General features: G+C 40.0%; 2 protein-coding genes across 6 annotated transcripts in view; both read left to right on the top strand.

Annotated features, from left to right (window-relative positions):
• The window catches only part of nahoda, a 32,478-nt gene extending 22,576 nt beyond the window's left edge, over window positions 1-9,902 (top strand). The window contains exons 3-18 of one of the 5 annotated variants that reach the window (XR_011032319.1): window positions 2,970-3,040; window positions 3,399-3,496; window positions 3,561-4,828; window positions 4,997-5,065; window positions 5,161-5,229; window positions 5,331-5,414; window positions 5,498-5,566; window positions 5,652-5,720; window positions 5,804-5,887; window positions 6,033-6,473; window positions 6,544-7,116; window positions 7,182-7,398; window positions 7,463-7,683; window positions 7,750-7,919; window positions 8,019-8,306; window positions 8,956-9,093. Coding sequence is in view for 3 of the 5 variants with exons in the window: in XM_068290102.1 (XP_068146203.1) it covers window positions 2,970-3,040; window positions 3,399-3,496; window positions 3,561-4,828; window positions 4,997-5,065; window positions 5,161-5,229; window positions 5,331-5,414; window positions 5,498-5,566; window positions 5,652-5,720; window positions 5,804-5,887; window positions 6,033-6,473; window positions 6,544-7,116; window positions 7,182-7,398; window positions 7,463-7,683; window positions 7,750-7,919; window positions 8,956-9,591 (4,139 nt within the window). In the remaining 2 variants the exon portion in view is untranslated. Of the gene's footprint in view, window positions 1-2,969; window positions 3,041-3,398; window positions 3,497-3,560; window positions 4,829-4,996; window positions 5,066-5,160; window positions 5,230-5,330; window positions 5,415-5,497; window positions 5,567-5,651; window positions 5,721-5,803; window positions 5,888-6,032; window positions 6,474-6,543; window positions 7,117-7,181; window positions 7,399-7,462; window positions 7,684-7,749; window positions 7,920-8,018; window positions 8,307-8,955 lie in introns of all 5 variants that reach the window. The other 4 variants (XM_068290102.1, XM_068290103.1, XR_011032320.1 and 1 more) reach the window with 4 other exon arrangements.
• Window positions 9,903-10,284: 382 nt separating this feature from the next.
• Window positions 10,285-15,110, top strand: Rif1 (Rap1 interacting factor 1). The gene is given in 5 exon segments (XM_068291885.1): window positions 10,285-10,500; window positions 10,572-12,681; window positions 12,684-12,986; window positions 13,044-13,399; window positions 13,460-15,110. Coding segments are annotated over 5 exon segments (4,227 nt in total). The 5' UTR covers window positions 10,285-10,398; the 3' UTR covers window positions 14,816-15,110.
• The last annotated feature ends 1,227 nt before the right edge of the window (window positions 15,111-16,337 follow it).

The following is a 16,337-nucleotide window of genomic DNA, read 5'->3' as shown; positions in this document are numbered from 1 at the left end:
TAAGATTATAAGATCATCATCACCAAAAAATAAAACCAAAGCAATTCCTATCCTACAGATTTTCAGACTTTGCTTAAGAATCGACCATTCTTATCTTCATAGATAAGAAATTCTCCAAAATAAAGCCCGAAGCTTAGTTTATAAGGCAGTAGATGCCTTAAAGTATGCTTGACCTTTTAATCTTTTTTTTTGCTGAATATAGTTGTAATTCACAACTAGTTTAAGGAATGAAGTAATCTCAAAGAATTGTACTCATGGAGTTATTTTATGTCAAATCTTCTAAAGAGAGCAGTTTCTTCATTTCAATAACTTACTTTAAAGTCACCAAAAACAAAGTTAAAACGTTTTTGGATGTCAAAAACGACATAGATTGAAATCCATTGATATCTTCTAATGAGGATTGGTAAAACTTTTTCCGTCAGTTGGTCATATTGAACTTTTAACCTCTCACTTAGTTTTGTAAGTTTTGGTGCTGAAAATTCTCTTTTTATCTATTGAGGATTGTTTTATTATTTACTGACCTACAAAAGAATAACAGATGCAGCTGTGCGCCTATAGACTATAATCAGCTTCAACAACAAGTCGCAAAACGCAAACGTTGTCATGCCCCATGCAACCATCTGTCATCGACGTCGTCGTCGTCATCGTCTTTTGACCATATTGGACTTTACAAGCCACGAATCATTGAATTAACCATATACAATATATATAGAGAGAGAGAGAGATTGAGTTGGCTCAGGTGGTCACTGCAAATGTTGGCAAATCTATTGAGGATGAAACTCGTGCCATAGAGTAATCATAATTTTTTGCTTCCTTATTTGTCGGGAAAGTGACACTTTGCCTCCTTTCGCTTTTTTAGCCTCTCCTTTACCAATAAGAGGCGTTCAGCCCAAGAGACTAAAAACTAAGCATGAGCCTGGGCATTGCCATAAACATTTAATGGCTTCAATTAGCAACTCGTTTCGTCTTGTATTGGCTGCCAACGATGTGTGAGCGAAGCGAGCTTCATCGACTTCATCTCAGACTCCACTTGTAGTTTCTTGTTTTTGTTGTTGTTGTTGTTGTTTTTTTTTTTCACAGCTGGTCAGTCAAGGTTACCGCATTCGATCTTATGCAATCTGTATACATGGCATCTACCTACATATACATATATGACAATAAGCAAACCTCTTGTAATATGCACCTCAATGCTGCTGCTGCTGCTGCTGCTGATGTTGATGATGGCGCATAGTTGTTGGAGATCGTTGGCAAGAAGTTTTCCAACTTCCTTCGATTGTCATGCACAATTTGCTGGGCTGGAATTGGAAATTGTTTGGAATTTAGTGCGCAGGTGCACAGCGCCATGAATGAATGCAGTTGACTGAACACATACTCTTAGTGAGTATTTGCACTCGGCGGAGAACTAGAAAACCAGTTCAACTTGAGTGCAAGCAGCCAAAACATTTAATTATGCCATCTACAGAGAGAGAAATAATTATAGATACAGATCTTGACTAACTCTATCGATTGTCTCTGTATCTAATTAGAGGTTTTCAAGATCAAGTTTAGGTATCAAATATTATTCAAACTATTGGGGAGAGATTAGGATCTTTAAGTAAAGCCATTTTAACTTGTTTAACTCATATAATTTCCACAGGATTTAAACATTAATTTCATGATGTATTTTCCCATGAATTTTCTTACTAGAGTTGCAGAGGTTTTTCTAACACTAAAGTCATTTAAGACTGGCTACTTGAATTTCTTTGCCACAACGATCCTTTGGTCTAAGAAATATCTTTTATGGGAATTTAAAATGTCAACCATTTATATATTTAACTTTGACAGAGAGATAGAGACATTTCTGACATATACATAGTTCGTTATCTTTACATAATTTTGGGATTTTTATATCCCCTTATTATATATAGAAGGAGAAGTAACCGAGAATTGACATTTTGTTGTTCGAATTACTATAACATTTACGTAAGCTGCAATATCTTAGTATAAATTTTTGTTTATGCAAATCTTTAAAAAAGGTTTAAGTATTGAGAATATACAAAAATCTTGAAATACAAAAACATTTAAAAAACGAAATAAAATTTAATGAAAATTTATTGAAAATTGGCAGTTCGAACTTGGCTCAAGATCGAAGTATCCAAATTTTTATAATTTTGGTCGTTTGATCCTAGTACCTATGTTTCTTAAAAAGTATGGGTTTGATTTTTGGATTTATCTTAGTTGGGTGAAGTTTTTAATACTCCATCTCTGGGCCACAGATATTTTGGATGTTAACTCTATAAACTTTCTTAAAAATATCATATTACAGTCGAATGAGAAATCTTAAATTCCAAATTCTTAAAGCTGTAGCTTCAACGTCTTTTGAAAAATAGAAAAGAATATCATACATTATTTGATAAGGGTGATATTTCCTGTATCGTACCCAAAAAATGATTAAAATCAGATTGGAATACAGATCTACAAGGATTTGATATAGATATTCACATGAATCTCTAAGAAGTTCTATCTCTAAAAAGATTTTTGAAGATGTTTTGATAATTTCCATAATTCAGTTATTCTTATTTTGAGCAAACCTTCAAAACTAAATACTAAGTTTTCCATTTAAAATATGTCCATAAATATTTTTTCATTGGCTTTGGAGGAGACTCAATTTCCTGTGCGATATTGAGTTCGAAACATGCAAAACTCGCCACTATATATTTCAATATTCGAAAAGAGACTAGAAAAACTATTCTAATTAAGTTTATAGTAACACTAACTAAGTACCAAGTAACTGAATAACAATTATACAAAGATCTATTCATATCAGAAGCCTTTAACCGCTCTTTAAGTTGTTTTATTTTGAGTTTCTCTCACTGTACTTGATTATTATTGTTATTATTATTATTATTATTGTGGTTGCATTTCTTTGGCCTGTCATTATTATAAACTTCATATTGAATCGCATATTTTCTGCTCTATTAATATTTCAGGTTCTATACGTACTTCTTTGCTGTCTGGAACTCTGTTTAATGTCACCTGGCACTTGGCCTATCCGCACAAGGTATGTTTATTATCATTGAGAGAAATCTATATTATTATTATTATTATTAGTAGTAGTAGTAGAATCTGTGGTGCAACCCATCCGTTTTAAAATTCATGTAACCGCCTTACCTTGTTCTTATCTGTCAGTTTAATTAGTTACTTCTACCTATCAGAGGCTGAGGGGTAATGATTGCCTCACATGCCACATATGCTTTTTCCTTATGTAGTCAAAGTCAAGCAAGACATTGCATTAGAAGTTCACATAATTTGTTAAAATGCAGACGATGGAATCACAAGACACAAGTTCTCAGTCATTGTTTTGCTTGGAACATATAATGGAGATTGTTTATTTTTTTTCGTTCTTTCAAATCTTCTAGGGCGGTTTTCGTTTACAATTATTGGATGCACTTGATCGGCCTGTTCTTGATTTGACGCCTCATGTCAACAACTCGGAATTTGTGAGCACCGATGTCACGTAAGTTCTGAATAGAATTCCTCTTTTCAGTTCCTTACATGATGTTTCTTCTTTTCTAATTCAGCGCCCAGTCGTATCAGGTTAATCTGCCAAAGGACTTCGAGTGCTTCAATTGCACTTTGCGTTTATTACGCCAGGCTGATGAGTGGTCCAATAGTTATCGCTTTTGGTCGTGTGCCGATGTTGATATCAAGCAACGGAAGGACTTCAAGGAGACCTGCTCGGGCAATGGCAAATACTTCCCCTCCCGTTGCAAGTGCGACAAGAATTACTATGGACCACAGTGCCAATACAAAGATGAGTGCACCAGTAATGCTGATTGCGGTGTCCAGGGTAAATGTATTGATTTGGCTGGTACTTCATTGCCACGCCGCCAATGCTATTGTAATTATGGCTGGTATGGATTGGGCTGCCAGAAGCGTTCACCCTACAAGAGCACGAGTCTCGACTTGACCTCATATGCCAAGAAGGAACTTTCCAAGGATTATCATATGTACTGGCGACTGTTGGAGGAAGAGAAGGAGATTGAGGTGGTGTTGAAGGTTAATGGTAGTTCTTGGGTTGGCCTCGGTTGGCGTCCACGAGGATTGACACCTGAATGCAAGAATTTCCCACTTGTTCGTGATATTGGAGATTTGACAACAACACTCGAAACAGGATCAGCTCCTGAGCCAAGTTCGGAACCGGAATCGAAGAGTGAGCCTAGCTCAGAGCCAAAATCAGAGCCAGAAACGAAGAGTGAACCTAGTTCAGAGCCAAAATCAGAGCCAGAAACGAAGAGTGAACCCAGCTCAGAGCCGCAAGCAAAGAGTGAGCCTAGCTCAGAGCCGAAATCAGAGCCAAGCGCGGAACCAAAATCAGAGCCCACCTCAGAACCAAGTTCTGAGCCAAGTTCAGAGCCCAAAACAAAAAGTGAACCCACTTCAGAACCAAGCTCTGAACCAAAATCAGAGCCCGAATCAAAGAGTGAGCCTACTTCAGAGCCAAGCTCAGAACCAAGCTCAGAGCCGAACACAAAAAGTGAACCAACTGCAGAGCCAACTTCAGAACCAAGCTCTGAGCCAAGTTCAGAGCCGAAAACAAAGAGTGAGCCCACTTCAGAGCCAAGTTCAGAGCCAAAAACTAAGAGTGAACCAACTGCAGAGCCAACATCAGAGCCAACCTCAGAACCATCCGCAGAACCAACCTCCGAACCAAGCTCAGAGCCCAGCGCCAAGACCAAACGCGTGGCCAATCATGATGATCACCTCATCGATGGTGTTCAATCGGTGGCCACCAGTGTCTCCTATCGCGTTAGTAGCAAACCTGGAAGGAGTCGTCGTCAAGCTCAAGGTAAGCAACGACAAAATATCCACAGATCTGTGCACCGTAGCAAGACACACAAGCCTTTAGAAAATGTCAGAACCTTTATCATTTTGAATACAATCTATTTGCCCCACTTAACATTAAGCACCTCCAATCTTTTCTCCTTTCAAATTAATTGCAAATTACTAACATTAGAACCAAAAAGTGAACCAGAGGCCGCTGCTCCTGAACCGGAACCGGAAAGCGCTGTTAAAACATCACCAGGTAAAATATCCTTTGCTCTTTTTATCCAAAATTGCCTTTGTAGATATGTATGTATGCTAAGCACCTCCAATCTTTCAAAATTAATCGCAAATTAGAACCAAAAAGTGAACCTGAAAGTGCTGCCCCAGAACCGGAACCCGAAGCCTCTGCTACAACATCGCCAGGTAAAATATCTTAAGTCCTTTTCCCCCACTTATTCCTTTGTAGATATTTGTACTAAGCACCTCCATTCTGTTCTATTTTAAAACGGCTTAACTAACATTAGAACCAAAAAGCGAACCGGAAGCTACTTCCCCAGAACCCGAACCGGAAAGCTCTGTTAAAAAATCCGCCAATCTTTCATCACCAGGTAACTTTTTCTTTGCACTTTTCCCATTTTCCTGCTTTAACCAGTCACCAATCCCTTCTATTTTGCAAAATCAATTATAAAAGAACCAAAAAGTGAACCAGAAGCTACGGCACCGGAACCCGAACCCGAATCCTCTGTTAAGACATCGCCAGGTAAAAAACGCTTCACTCCTTTTCCTTTTCCGTAAAAACTTACACTAAGCACCTCCAATATTTCTTCACCTATTACTAACGATAGAACCAAAAAGTGAACCAGAAAGTAGTGCTCCAGAACCGGAGCCGGAAGCCTCTGTTAAGAATTCACCAGGTAAGATGTCCGCTTGCTCTTTTTCCCCCTAAGCACTTTCAAACTCTTCTATTTCGAAACTTCTTAAAAATTATTAACATTAGAGCCGAAAAGCGAACCTAAAACTAGTGCTCCAGAACCAGAGCCGGAAATCTCTGTCAAGAAATCCGCCAATCTTGAAACACCAGGTAAAAATTCTCTTACAAATTCACCGCAATTCACCATTAATCAATCCTATCACACAAAAAGCACAAAACGTACACTGTAGTTAAGTAAAATCATGGTATTAGCTCAATTCTGTATCTTAAGTAAAACTTTATCTCGCACATTTAGAACGTAAACTCAAGCTCAATCCGTATACCCCACGTCACGACTTTAATCCCATGGATTGTACGGATATTGTCATTGGTACAGCACGAGGCATGGCCAGTCGTGTGGGAGATTACTATACACGAGATCGTTCCACGCCTAGAAAGGATGAATTCTATGGTGGCAAATCTGATTTGGCTTTGGGCACTGGTTTCGAAGAGAACGGCATGACCACCATTATTTTCCGCAAGAAACTCGTAGCCAACGAACCCACCGATCATACTCTGGACGATGCCTTGACCCATGTGATCTGGGCCAAGGGCCAGGAGCCGGGCAGTTATGTACATGTTCCGCCCTCTGGTCTGGAAACTCAGTCATCATCCGTAAAGGAGTTCTATCAGCCGGATGAACTGAAGTATCATGGACATCAAATGCAACGTGGTGTTACGCAAATCAATTTCTTTGGTAAGTTAGTCATATCTAATGGTCCTTTGCATAATCGTTTTCTAAATTATATCTATTCAATCCTGTGCAGAGAAAGATAAACCAAGCACCAGCGCGGATCGCAATGACTTGAGTACAAATGTCTTGGACAATGATTGCTATGGTCACTGGAAGTATCCATCAAATTGTTCACCCCAGGAGCACAATTGTGAATACTACGCATCGTGGGAAACAGCAGGACGAGGTGATGAAATGCGCTGGCATATCGAAACGACCAACACCCAAACCTGGACGGGCATTGGTTTCAGTGAGGATCAGCGGATGTCGCAAACAGATGCCATTATTGGTTGGGTAGACGGACGTAGTGGCAGACCCTTCCTTATGGACACATGGGTACTTGGCTATGCACCACCCAAATTGGATGATCGTCAGGATATCTACAATGCTTCAGGACGAATTGACAAGGGTGTCACGATTTTAGAGTTTAACCGCAAGAGAGTTAGCAATGATGAACAGGATTTATCCTTTACTGATGATCATTGTCTTTATCTGTTCTTCCCCGTGTTGGGTGGTGCCTTCAATGTGGTCAACAAGAAGATCCGCAAACACGAGCAAGTGCCTCCGATTTCACCGCAACGCGTTTGCATTAAGTCCTGTGGCAAAGGTTCGATTTTAGATCTCTAACATCTTCGAAGCATTGAAAATACTTGAAATATTTGAATCTTTTAGAAATGGAATCCGTCTTTGTGGGCACTAGTACACCAGCTCCCAGTCGCTTAGTCTATGCCGTGGGCTTGAAGCTAATGAATCTGGCTGAATCTTTTGAAGCACCCGAACCGGGTACAGTAGAGTTTAATAATCTGGCAGCCACTATTTCCGATTCATTCAATGGCATCCTTAATCCCATACCTGGTTACTACAAGACTGATATTTTGGGCTTTGAAAAGTAAGTGGAACCACTTGGAACTTCTTTTCGGAATCGGTTTTAAGAGACTTCTTTCTCCGCACAGACAAGGCACCACAGTAGTGGCCAAAGTACAGGCAATGTTCGATAAGACGGATGTGGAAAAAATGCATGCCTTGGACACGAACAATATCGACAAGACCAGCCAAAATGCTGTGGAGAAGAATGCTCAAGTGATCAAGGCAGCCTTGATGGATCAAATAGCCACCGGTAAAGTGGGTTCATTGACAGTGGATCCTCAATACCTTGACTTTGAGGCTCTGGAATGTAAGTCCTTGAATTAATCAATCAAAAAAGCCGTCAAATTAATAACCAAGTCGAATGTTATTATAGACAAGACCGCCGAAGAACCAAGTACCAAGGATACGATATTATCTTTCTTCGATCTATCTGAGACACGTTTGTATATTGTCCTTGGTGTGATAGGAATTTTGGTCCTTGTAGCTGTAATTCAGGCCATATGCACCATTTGCAAGACATCTCGAAAGAGTAAGAGTAACAAGGTAAGCATCCATGGAAGAATTTCGAGAGAGTTTCACTCCATTCTTGGTAGCTCCTTTAGCCTTAAGTGACAATGCATTAATTATATTATTATTTTGAAGCTGGTTTACGTAATACCCGAAGAATGGCGCCTTTATCAACAACAACAACGAGACCATCAACGTTACTATCAACCCTCTAGCGACCTATAAAGAAAACAAACAAAAATCATAGAATTCACTGCCCGTACCAAAACTAAATTCAACTGCCTTAAAGATCAAATCCTTAAATAGTTAGCCCAAAAAAACAAATACAAAACCAAAAACTGTCTACATTAATTGTGGAAATATGTGTGTATGTATATGTGTGTGTGTTGAGCCGCGCTTGTCTAAATTCTAGAACTTATATTGGTAATTTGAAAATCCTTCTATATATTGATATTGATGTTGTGCGTATTAACCTGTGTTTGTTTTTGTTTGTGTCTTGCTAACCCATCAACTCTATATCTATCTTTCTATCTCTATCTCAAAAAGTGAATGATGAGGATGTAAAATGAGTTTATTTGCCCCATGAAGTATGCAATAGGCATTCAAAGAAATTACTTTTCATTTTATAATATAAAGATCTTTGTTTGGCTGCAAGTTTTACTTTAAAGGACAAATTGACCTCATTAAACATTCTTATATTCGCTCTCTCTTTATCTCTCTCTCTCTCTCTGCATTCTCATAATTTGTATGCATCCAAATCCTAAAAATAATCCTTGTATTTTAAAGAGACCAGTCAGCCGTTATCTAATCTGTAATCATTTTCATAATAAAATTTCTATCTATCTGGAACTTTGACTGGTTTTTTTCACCCTCCTGCTACTTCCTTCTAGTCCTTTACCCCCTTCAATATAAGAAGAATTTGGCATAGACAAGGCAAAGCACAAGAGGCTCAAGGCTCAAATTTCAATGCAGTTGTAGGACACTCTAGTTATATCCTTAGACATTGCCTAGCTGACTGGTCTCACAACAAAATTGCTAATTTATAATTACAATTTCGCTTTACCATTTGCAGGAGAAACTGATAACAAATTCACCCTGGAAAGAGTTTGCCTCGAATACCAATTATGCCTTCGATCCCTATGGCGAGACGGAGGAGAAACACATGACGACAACCACCACGACCAGCACATCGGGCAAAGAGAAATCTCGTAATCGTTCAACAACCAGCAGCCAGCAGACTACACTGCCCATGTCCCATTCACCCACCAGCAAATCACAAATGTACTATGAGAGCACCAATAATGGCCACCATGGCAAGAACAGTGGCACCAATAGTCGATCCAATGGACGCCACAGCACACAGGAGAGCAGTGTGGGTGGCACGTCGAGTGGTGGCCCCTACTCGCGTAGTTCATACGCCGAGCGTGCCTACTCGCTGCCAAGACAACCACATCATCACTATCAGCAGAGCTCCTCCAATATGCAGCCATCGGGCGGAGGTTATTATACCCATGATCGTCGGGCTGCACGCCAGAGCAGGGACAGAGATGATGGTATGGAACGCCGTCATCGAGACCGCTCTCGCGAGGATCCACGTCAGAATGGTGGAGCTGATACACCCGATTTCTATTTCATGCCCTCACAGCGTAAATACTCCGGTGAGGTGGTGCGCGTCTATGTGGATTATAATAAGGATCCCAAGCACTAAGTTTTTGGGTTGTTGTGGGATAGCTGAAAATGCGAGCACAAAAATCTTATTTTAAGAGACCTTCCAATACCCCCCGCCCACCCCATACATTTTTGGTCTAATCTTATGCTATATACACATACATATATTCTATTCACATTTCCGTTGTGCTGTTTCTTATGATTTTGCCATAAAGCGTGCTTTACCCCAGACAACGCAACGTACACACAATTCCACAATTTAGTAAATTGTAAATATTTTTCTTACAATTAGATATTAATTGTCTAAAGAACCAACAAAAAATTTATAATACAAAAAAAAAAAAAAAACGATTTCGCAATGTTTTCCCTTAAATGTGCAAAGAAAAAAATAGTCACTGTATTTAATCAAATTAAATATACAAATTAAGTACATTTAAATACAATAAAATTAAGAATAAAGTAAATAAGAAAAAAAAAAAGAACATTAGCACAGTCTTTTACTTCGGAAATTAATTTTTTATTCAGAATAATATTGAAATTTAACGGCTAATACCCTTTGATGTTCGACGTTGTCAAATTTGTTTGACTCATCTATTTGACGTTGTTGCACTTTGGTTCGACTCAGGCCTTAGAACTTCCACTCAGGCCTTAGAACTTCGATTAAACGGTTAACAAACGAGTTTTATCGATAACGCATCATATCGATTAATCGTCTAGCTGGCAGGCCATCACTAACTAGCTGTAGTTCGCGCGCTTTTTTGGGCATAATTTTTTTTAATTGCAAGAAATACAGAATTGTACGCAAATAAATTTAATCAAATATACGTTAAAACAACCTAACAGCGCCATGGACATTGACTATGATGCAGAGGCGGGTGCTGCTTATTACGCAGTGCAGTTATCAGCTAAAGAGGTCATCACCGCAGGGCGTAGACAGAATTACTGCAATGTAAGTGTTTTAAGCCAAGTGCAGCAACAACAAAGACGAGTCAATCCAACCTAAGTTTAATGTTGTTCTAGATGATGGACTTGCTGGCCACCAGCTGCAAGACCTCAGGCCTTTTGGCCACCTCATTTACAGACGACGAGCTGGTGGAGTTTTGGTTAAAGGACATTCTGCCTCTAATGTTTGATGCAGACCAAAAGATACAAAATTCCGCCTTATCTGCCGTGGCAGAGGCATTGGTGGCTCTTGATGTAAGTGTTATACATGCCTCTCAGAATTGGCCACAGATCAGAACGGATCTGGTGCAGAAATTCGTTCCACTTATTGCAGAAATGCGTGATGCCAAGAACTCCAACTGGCACAAAATTTGGTCACTTATGGTCCAAATTATGGATGATGAGCTATTGCGGGGATGCACATACATCAATAAATTTTTAAACGTTGTGGAGCTGGGCTTTCGCAGCCCCGACAATAATGTACGCTCCGAATCATTTCTATGCTGGCGTGTCCTAATCAAAATTTTCGCCGCCTACAATGAGTTGTCTTCGGCCAAGCGTATGCGTCTCCTGCTCATACCTTTAAAAACATCTCAGTCACGTTCACCCCATGTGAGTGGGATCAAATTGCGCGTCTGGTGGTATTTATTAACCTGTCTTGACCGGGATTTGGTCAAATCCTTTGATAATGCCGTGGAGTATTTTTTGACTTTTGTTTTTGGCGGTGGTTCCAGAGCCGCAGCAACGGGATTGATCCATAACTATCAGACAGCACGGGAATTGGCTCTTCCCTGTCTGGTGGCCCTGACAAATATGGAACCCAGTGAGCCCCTGCAACGTATATTGAGAGAATTGCGTTTGGAATCATTGAGCCAACCCTCACCTTTAATGAGTGTGGATGTGATGCGGGAAAATTGGAACTCTCTACTAACTGCGAGTGTGTCAGGCTTTACTCTTCTGTCCGACAATGATTCATCGGAGACAGAGCAGCTACTGCTGCAGCTGCTAATGCGTAATCTTACTTTGGCCATGTTCAAGCTGGGATTGCCCGCTTTTATTGTATCCATGTGCTTTGATTTAGCGAAAGCAAAAGGAAGAGTTGTTCGTTTGTTCTTTAACACCATAGCCAATGAGAGCCTTTCCCTAAAACGTGCAGAAGGCAGCGATGGCCTAGATATATTTGAAGCTTTAATGAAACTGTGCATTAAAAGTAAAGAGGAAGTCCCTTCGGCTATCTTACAGCGCTGCATCAGTTTGATGTTCTCATCAGAGCATTTGGAGGCCAACAATCAGCAAGATTTCCGTCTAATTTGCTCCTTTGCCGAACTTTTGATGCAGACCAATGACGAGGAGGATTATGAAAGTTTTTCCATTAAGCTGATTATATGGCGTCAGGTCTCCTCTTCCCTGGCCACATATCTCAGGGACAATGCTCTGGAATATCGTGTGAGTCACAATGCCACATTATTGGACTCTTGGCTTCTATGGCCTCTGAAGACATGCGCTGGATTTGCCGGTCGAAGAGTCCATAATGCCTTCGATAGCGCCTTCTGTGAACAATGGCGACAATTGCTCAATGCTGGACAGAATGCATCTGAACGTAAAGTATTTCTAGGTGATCTTAAGAATGCTTTAATGGATTTCCTCAAAAGCAGCAAAGAAGAACAACAATTCCCAGAGTTCTTTGATGCCTATGTAACGGCTGTTTTGAAATTGGGCATATGCAAGGATACTCCTCTCTACAAAGATGTCTTTGGCCTACTCCAAATAGTCTTTGAGAATCCTACTCAGCAAGTTCTTGAAGCTTGCCTGAATACTTTACGTAACATGATCTTGGATCTCCGTCAGAATGAACTTATGGTCGTGTTCGATGCTCTAAAGCCCATTCTAACTTTAGCCATTCAATCATGGTCCAAGCATAAGTGTGAGGGCAGTTTTTTGGATGAATGGAAACGTGCTATTCAAGAGAAATTCCGCAAACTGCCAATGAAATCAATGGCCAATCAGTTAAAGTCATTGTTCAAAGGTGAAGAACTCTTTGTGATCATACCCTCAGTTTGGAGTCTGAATCCCGAGAAGCTAACTGAGAGACAAAAAGAGCGTATGGCTGAAAAATCGGATATTCCAGCTCTATACAATGATATGAGCCAGTCGCAAGACAATTCGATTAAACCCTGGACACCCAAAAAGTGGTGATATCTAAGAGTAAACAAGGCGAAATAGCCATAGCAGGGAAAGATGATGAACAGCCGGATGTGGTGGTTATTCCAGACACACCAGTTGAAGATCTGGGAACGCCCAGTAAACCCGTGGAAAAGTATAATTTCCGTAAGCCTCGTAATCTACTCGAAGATGAATCCGGTAAATCCACCGAGGAGACAACACCAATGCGGCAGACAAGAAAACGTGCTGCCCAAAAGGAAGCCTTAACCGAGAAACCTGAAACGGTTAAATCACCTAAAAACCAAACACAAACAACAGGTGCTACAATAGGTAAGATAAATATCTTTGCTGTCTCTTTAAATCTCCTTCTTATGCACATTTTTACAGTTACTAGCAAAGCTGTTTCGGCATCACCAAAGGTTACCAAGACCTTACCAGACCCTAATAAACCGGCTAATATTTTCATGCAAAGTGAAGATCTCTTTCCCGATTTAGGGGTGGCAACGACATCGGCAACAGCAGCAGCTGCCACATCCTCACCACCAACACAAGTGTCGCTGCAGCAGGTAGCAAAACCTATTGCAGAAACACCCTCAACCATTGTGTCCATGGAAACTGCATCATTGGTGCCACCTACTCAAATAATGCCCGAGACTAATAGTGATCCCACACCCACAGCTACTCCAGTGTCCACCAATCAAGAGTTGTCGCCCAAAAAGTCAAGCACTCGTCTCTGCAACTTGGTAAAGTTAATAAAAATCTTAATTTTATGAATTTTTTCTAAATAATTACCTTTATTACAGAGCTCGCCACCAGATCGCAAGCAGACCAGCAACTTGACCAGCCCCACATTGCGACCCAAGCCAACGGGTCATCTAACAGGTCGTGGGGCACAATTGATTAATATGATACGTAACAAGAAATTAGATACGGCTTCACCGTATAACCAGCTAACAGCTGCCAACTCGCATGCAACACGTATTCATCAGGTGACTCCAGCTAGGAATATCGATCGTTCCGAACAGGTTTCCACACCCACCTGTGAGTTGAGTGAGCTGCCCGGTGCAGAACATACGTCCACACCGTTGCAGGCCAAAGATCTCTTGATTTTCTCAAAACGCTTGCCATCCCCTACAGCCAGTCCATCGGCCAGTATATTGAAAAGAAAATTGCGTTGCGAGAGCATCGATGATTTCTCCATAGAATCGCCAGCGATGAAGAGGAAACGTGTTAGCTTCCATGATCCACCGGTATCAGTAACCAAAGAGTACTTACGGGATACCGAAGAGACGCGCAGCAAGACCAAACGTTGTCTACTAATGGATAAAATTGCCCAAACATCGGAGGCTAAGCAAGCACTCAAACGTCGTGGACGCTTGGATAGCATAATAGAGATTGAAAGATTTGCCCATGAACAAACCGCCCGATTGGCCTCAACAGAAAAAGCAATGGAAAAAACAAACGAAGTACCCATCGAAGATGAGGCGTTTGCCACTCTTAAATGGAATGATACTTTGAATCCAACAAGCAACAAAGAAGATACTAAGAGAACAACTGGAGGGGAGATTGAAGGCAATGCTACATGTATTCAAGATATGGCCATAATGGATCCAGATGCAGCCCTTAATCTGGTAGTGGAAAAATGTTCTTTGGAAACAATACTCGAACGCTTTTGTGCCAAATCTACAAATCCATCTCTGAAGAATGCCAATATATTGGCCAAGTTTCTGTCGAATCAAATGGGTGGCAATGACAAATTAAAAACCACTGTATTGGAAACACTTTCGGAGAACCATTCCAAGGATTTTCTCGATCATGCTGTACGTGAGAATCTGTCATCTGTGGTATGCGATCGTCTCAATCCTAATTCGGTATTGGACTATATTTGTGCCAAGTCTAAAATCAATAATAACTGCCGCACTAATCTGCTATCCCAAGTTGTGGATATCCTAAAGAGTAGTAGCCGCACGGAGGCCGAACGTTTCACATTTTTACAACAACTCTTGCTGCAGTGCAGCTTTACGGATGAGCAACTGCTCGACATTATTGGACAATTGATGGTAGTACGAGATACACGAAGCAGCAACAATCAAAACCTCATTGGCGGTAGCCATGACAATGTGGCCGAAACGGCAGCGGATTCCTCATCCAATTTGTGAGTCTCCAATCACAAACAAACTGCCGTCTTATAACCTGTTTGTTTAGTTTGTTTAGCCATTAGTAGTATACCGATGACTTTTGTAGTTGTATTTATTACTTTTATTCTAGTTTAACGTTTTATTCGAAATTTAAATTACACTTTTCAATGTGTGTGTGTAGCGTATTTTACACACTATACCATTTTCGTTTCATATTATGGATTTTAATATAATTACTTATTATATATATTTACATAAATTGTATTCGATAGTTAATAATAATTCTGAATGTCTAAGTGAAATTAGAATAGCACAATCCATCTATTTTTGGGGGTCACATCAAAATCTTGCTCCATTGCTCACCTTCACTCTAGGGCGGGCTTTCCTCTGATAAGATAACAATGTTTTTGGTCAAAGTCAAAGCGACAAATGAGTTAAATGGATTTTAAGTGTTGAACTAAAACCAAATTCTTGATAAGATTCACGTGCTATAAAAACACAAATGACGTTGATCGTCGGACATCGGCTGAGAGATAGCATATTCAGTCTGTCGCTAGGAGCTTGCCAAGTATTTCGAAGTCGTCCGCATAATTCTATACTATACAAGTATATACTCGTATATTATATTTCCGCGTGGGTGTTTATTTTCACGGCATTGTTGCGTGCACGGAGCAAAAATGTAGAAAAACAACAAAATTTCTGCCATACTATATGTTGTTGTATCATTTACAATCAACGTGATAGCCGGCTTTTCTTTTCAGTTCCTTAATTTTATAATATTAGTTTATTTTTGGCTATAAAACGAAGGTTATTTGTAGGTCTGCCTTATCTAGAGATATCTTTATCTGTTTTGTATCTCTAAAATTAGCATGGAATTTTCCGCGCCAAGAACTGACCTAACCCATGACGACGGTCCGACTGACTGACTGTGACGTGCATCAAAGGTCTGCTTACTGTCTGCTAGACTTTTTGTTTTTGTTCTTGTCTGGCCTTGTGACGTCAATGTCAAGAGTCTGCTGGATCCCATTGACCGAATTCTGCATACACACACTCTCTCTCATAGATCTTAATTGACGCTAATGAATCATTCATAAGTTTTTTGTATTTTGCCGTCCAGTGAAATGCGTAAAACATTTCATGAAATTATTCTTATCAGTAACCAAAAAAACGAGACGCACACTAGACAGCCAAAAAGTAAAACCGGAATAATGGAAAATAACTTAAGTGATTAAAGTTAAAGGAATTTTTTATGTTTTTCGTTGGAATAGAAATGTGATTTAAGGGTTAAGGGTTTAAATTTGTTAAAGATAAATCTAGTTATACATTTGAAGCATAAACCATCAGTCTTGTATTTGCCTAATCTCTGCCCTCAAATCAATATTTTTTACTTTGCCCTGGACTAGCTTCCGCACTTAACCTGATTGGCCTCTAAGAAGGAGAACCATTTCCGATTAAAGAGTTCTGATTTGATTACAATTTCGTATTTAACCGAACCCTTACCGTGTGGTCAGGTGTTGTATCTATCTATCACTATCTCTGCCAA

Source organism: Drosophila tropicalis, unplaced genomic scaffold, assembly GCF_018151085.1.
Source record: "Drosophila tropicalis isolate 14030-0801.00 unplaced genomic scaffold, ASM1815108v1 contig_593, whole genome shotgun sequence".
Taxonomy (NCBI): domain Eukaryota; kingdom Metazoa; phylum Arthropoda; class Insecta; order Diptera; family Drosophilidae; genus Drosophila; species Drosophila tropicalis.
The sequence above is the reverse complement of the archived record's forward strand: the minus strand, read 5'-3'. Positions and strand labels throughout refer to the sequence as shown.